Source organism: Capsicum annuum, chromosome 4 (assembly GCF_002878395.1).
Source record: "Capsicum annuum cultivar UCD-10X-F1 chromosome 4, UCD10Xv1.1, whole genome shotgun sequence".
Taxonomy (NCBI): Eukaryota; Viridiplantae; Streptophyta; class Magnoliopsida; order Solanales; family Solanaceae; genus Capsicum; species Capsicum annuum.
This window is the reverse complement of record NC_061114.1, coordinates 210,191,903-210,195,168: the sequence shown is the minus strand read 5'-3', so window position 1 is coordinate 210,195,168 and position 3,266 is coordinate 210,191,903. Positions and strand designations below refer to the sequence as shown.

The following is a 3,266-nucleotide window of genomic DNA, read 5'->3' as shown; positions in this document are numbered from 1 at the left end:
ATAGAGAAAAACAAACCAATTTTAGATATCGTAGTAGCTTATTTCGAAAGGAAGTTGACAATTACACTACTGATGCGTGACAGCTAACAAGTTGCCTGACTTGCTTGGAGTTTTTCGTTTTTTCCATAAAAACTTTTCAATACATATTCCCATTTCTTTTCAAGTAACACTGTTAGGTTGGATCAGTTGCTGAATTAAAATTTTACAGAAGTAAGTTGCAATATAAAAAAGTAAGTACACATAGAAAATAAGAAAACTCAATCTACGACATATACATAAAAGTAAAATATTGATTTAGCTAAATAATGTAACGGTTCAACCAAAGAGTGTTATTAAATATCTCTTAGCATAAGGTGGCTCCGTCACTGCGCACGATATGTACTAGACATAACAATTTGTACTTCAAACTAAGAAGGGTATGAAATATGTCCCTTGAACTATGATATTTTGAGCCTTTGTATGAGCTTAAAGTTGATTGACTTAATTGAAGCCTCACCAGCTAACAAGGTGAAGTTTTAGTAGCCACTAAGATTTCCTAGATTGATCAACTTCAGTTTCCTTCTTTCTTAAATTTTGTATGTGAAAAACCTAATACAATCGTATTAGAGTTGAGCAATGAACAACTACCCCTACGTATAAAACATAGGATGTCTCTTGAAATGATCCATCTAGCCATCAAGTAGTACTCATAATGTGTAGAATCGATCAATAGATTAATCAAGAGAAACAAAATGAGTAAAAACATAAAATATTCGCCATCTACTAATTTAATTTAAGTTGCACCTAGACAAACATTTCTCATATAATAAATCGAAAAATGTTGATTAGGGCAACAAGTTATTTAGTGATTTTCAATCAAATAAGAAATGAGATAAATTCAGCTTAAAAATTTATATCTGAAATAATTACTCTATTATTCCTGAGACCAAACCAGGCCATAGATGATTATTAGTGGATACACAAATACCTGACTTTCCTTTTTTTATTTGAAGATATACACCGTCAGAAAATTAAATAGTCTACACCACAAAAGAGAGGCGAAGGAATCAAGGAATGTCATAATGAAATATGAACTCTTGTAACAATCTCTTCTATGGGTGTTTTATCTTTTAGGCAAAATCTTTATTGATCGTCAATTTCAAGTAGCTTTGATACACTAATTAAATTTAAACTTATATGCTTGGGAACTCACATTCGAGTTGCGGGATCCACCGATGCTAGTCCGACTTCATCCTAAAACCTTCCCAAACCAGTGGTTCTTTTAGGCGATTTGTTAAAAGGTTCTTATGATTACATTTTATAAAACGTATTATCAAATATCATTAACATTTTAGTAAACGGTAAAAGACGCCGAAAGTAAAGAAGAATTGGACAAAGATGTTCATGAAAGCAAACCGAAGCAATTTGCTCTCTAATTTTCAACCTCAAAACAAATGAATGAATCAAAAATTACAGTATTCACCACTATACTACATTAGCTTCTTCTTCGTGTACAACTGGTAAAACAAAACACACACTACTTCACTACTGCCATTTATTTTCTGGACTAGACTAGAGTTGAACATGAAGATGTAGAAGGATCAAATAAAGCCGGAACCAAGTACTTCCTTCCATTTCTACCATGTGCATTGTAGCTTGCACCCGTTGTCTTGTCCACCAATAAATCTCCAGCGTAGCCTGGGTAAGCACCCTTAGCATAGACACCGGGGCAAGCAGAGGCAGCCTCCAACGGGGCATCTGCTTCGCCCTGGTAATAACCATTTCCAAAAGGGTTCGTTGCTGTTCCAGCTAATAAGCTAGCCAAATTGATCACCATACCATCAACACCCACATCGTTGTTTGGTGCACCCAATGGCGGGCTTTGTGGTCCGTAAATAGGCTGGTGGAATGGCCAGGCACAGTAGCCAGGACATAAAGTTTCAGAGTTACCAACCCAAATATAAGCAAATTTATAAGTCTTACCCTTAATAATAGCACCTTTAGAAGACCCATGAGTTCCACATCGATTGACACAGAACCCATCAACAGCAACATCAGAGGCGGTCAATACGACGTTTATAGCATTTCTTTGTTCACCCTTTGATGCCAATTGAACAATTTGTCTCTGAGTCAATGATTTTCCTAGGGAATAATTTTCTAGGAGCACTTGTTTGCCCAAAGATAGAGAAAGGGTGTTCTTAGAATTAGCAAGATGGTAGTATTTTTCAGTAGTTTTCCACCATTGGGCAACAGAAGGATGGGCATTAGATGGAGTTGAAGTAGAAAGGGAAGTGATGAAATCGGATACAATAGCTCTTTGGGATGGCTTGAATTTGCCATACCAAATCAGATTAACATTAATTTTGCCTGAAAGAAGTGCACCTTTGTGGTACTTCAAGAGTTGCATTTGTGGGTCTTGGACTAAAGCTGTGAGTTTTCTTGAAGCAAAACACACATTAAAGAAAGAAATAACAAGAAAAATTTTCAAAACAATATGGGAAGCCATTGATCTTTTTTTTTCTCCTATTAGAAGCTTATCAAGAATATTAGGAGAGCTGTGGAAAGCAAATATGAGATGAGATTGTTGTGAGTAGTGGGGGTATTTATATAGAACAGTGAGAGTGAGTAATTTATTTAAATGTTGCTTTAATTTTTTTATTTTTATTTTTGTAAATAAAGCATTAAAAAGAGTCATGGAGGAACTTGCGAAGAAAATGAACATTCTGCTAAAATCAAACACAGTACGTACACTTTTTAGGTGAGGATAGAAAAATTAGCTTGAGCTTGAGCGTTACAGCTTAGTTACAGCATTTGTTTTTTTGTCCATAAAGTCTATAAATGTGGGGTCTGATGGACCATATGGATATAATAATTGAATAGTAACAGCTTACAGCAGTGACTATAAAAAGCAAAAGGGTAAATTGGGGATTTAGAAAGTACAGAATTTGAGACGTTGAGGCTCTATTGGGTGCTTTGGGAAAAAGAAAAAAAGAAAAGGGCAATTGCACAGGCTGGATAATGAGAGGATGTTATGGGGAAATGTGTGTCTAGCTGGCAAAACAGAAGTATTGAGAAATGTGACTTGAGCATTCTTGTAAGAAATATTTTTTCAAAAATATGTATAGGTGGGATGAGAATAATAATAGTAGTATTAAAATAAAATTTAAAAGTACTTTTATTTCATGTTTGATTTTGCTTAGTAATTAATCCTTAAAATCATTTATCTAATGAAATAAAAGTAATTTTCACTATCTTTTATAAAAGGTACGTTATAGTAACTACATGGG

General features: G+C 34.4%; 1 protein-coding gene across 1 annotated transcript; it reads right to left on the bottom strand.

Moving 5' to 3' along the window:
• Nucleotides 1–1,380: 1,380 nt before the first annotated feature.
• LOC107867471 (protein PHOSPHATE-INDUCED 1) lies at nucleotides 1,381–2,714 on the bottom strand. Its single transcript, XM_016713724.2, has one exon. It carries the CDS (start codon nucleotides 2,699–2,701, stop codon nucleotides 1,547–1,549), a length of 1,155 nt encoding a protein of 384 aa, XP_016569210.2. The 5' UTR covers nucleotides 2,702–2,714; the 3' UTR covers nucleotides 1,381–1,546.
• Nucleotides 2,715–3,266: the final 552 nt, after the last annotated feature.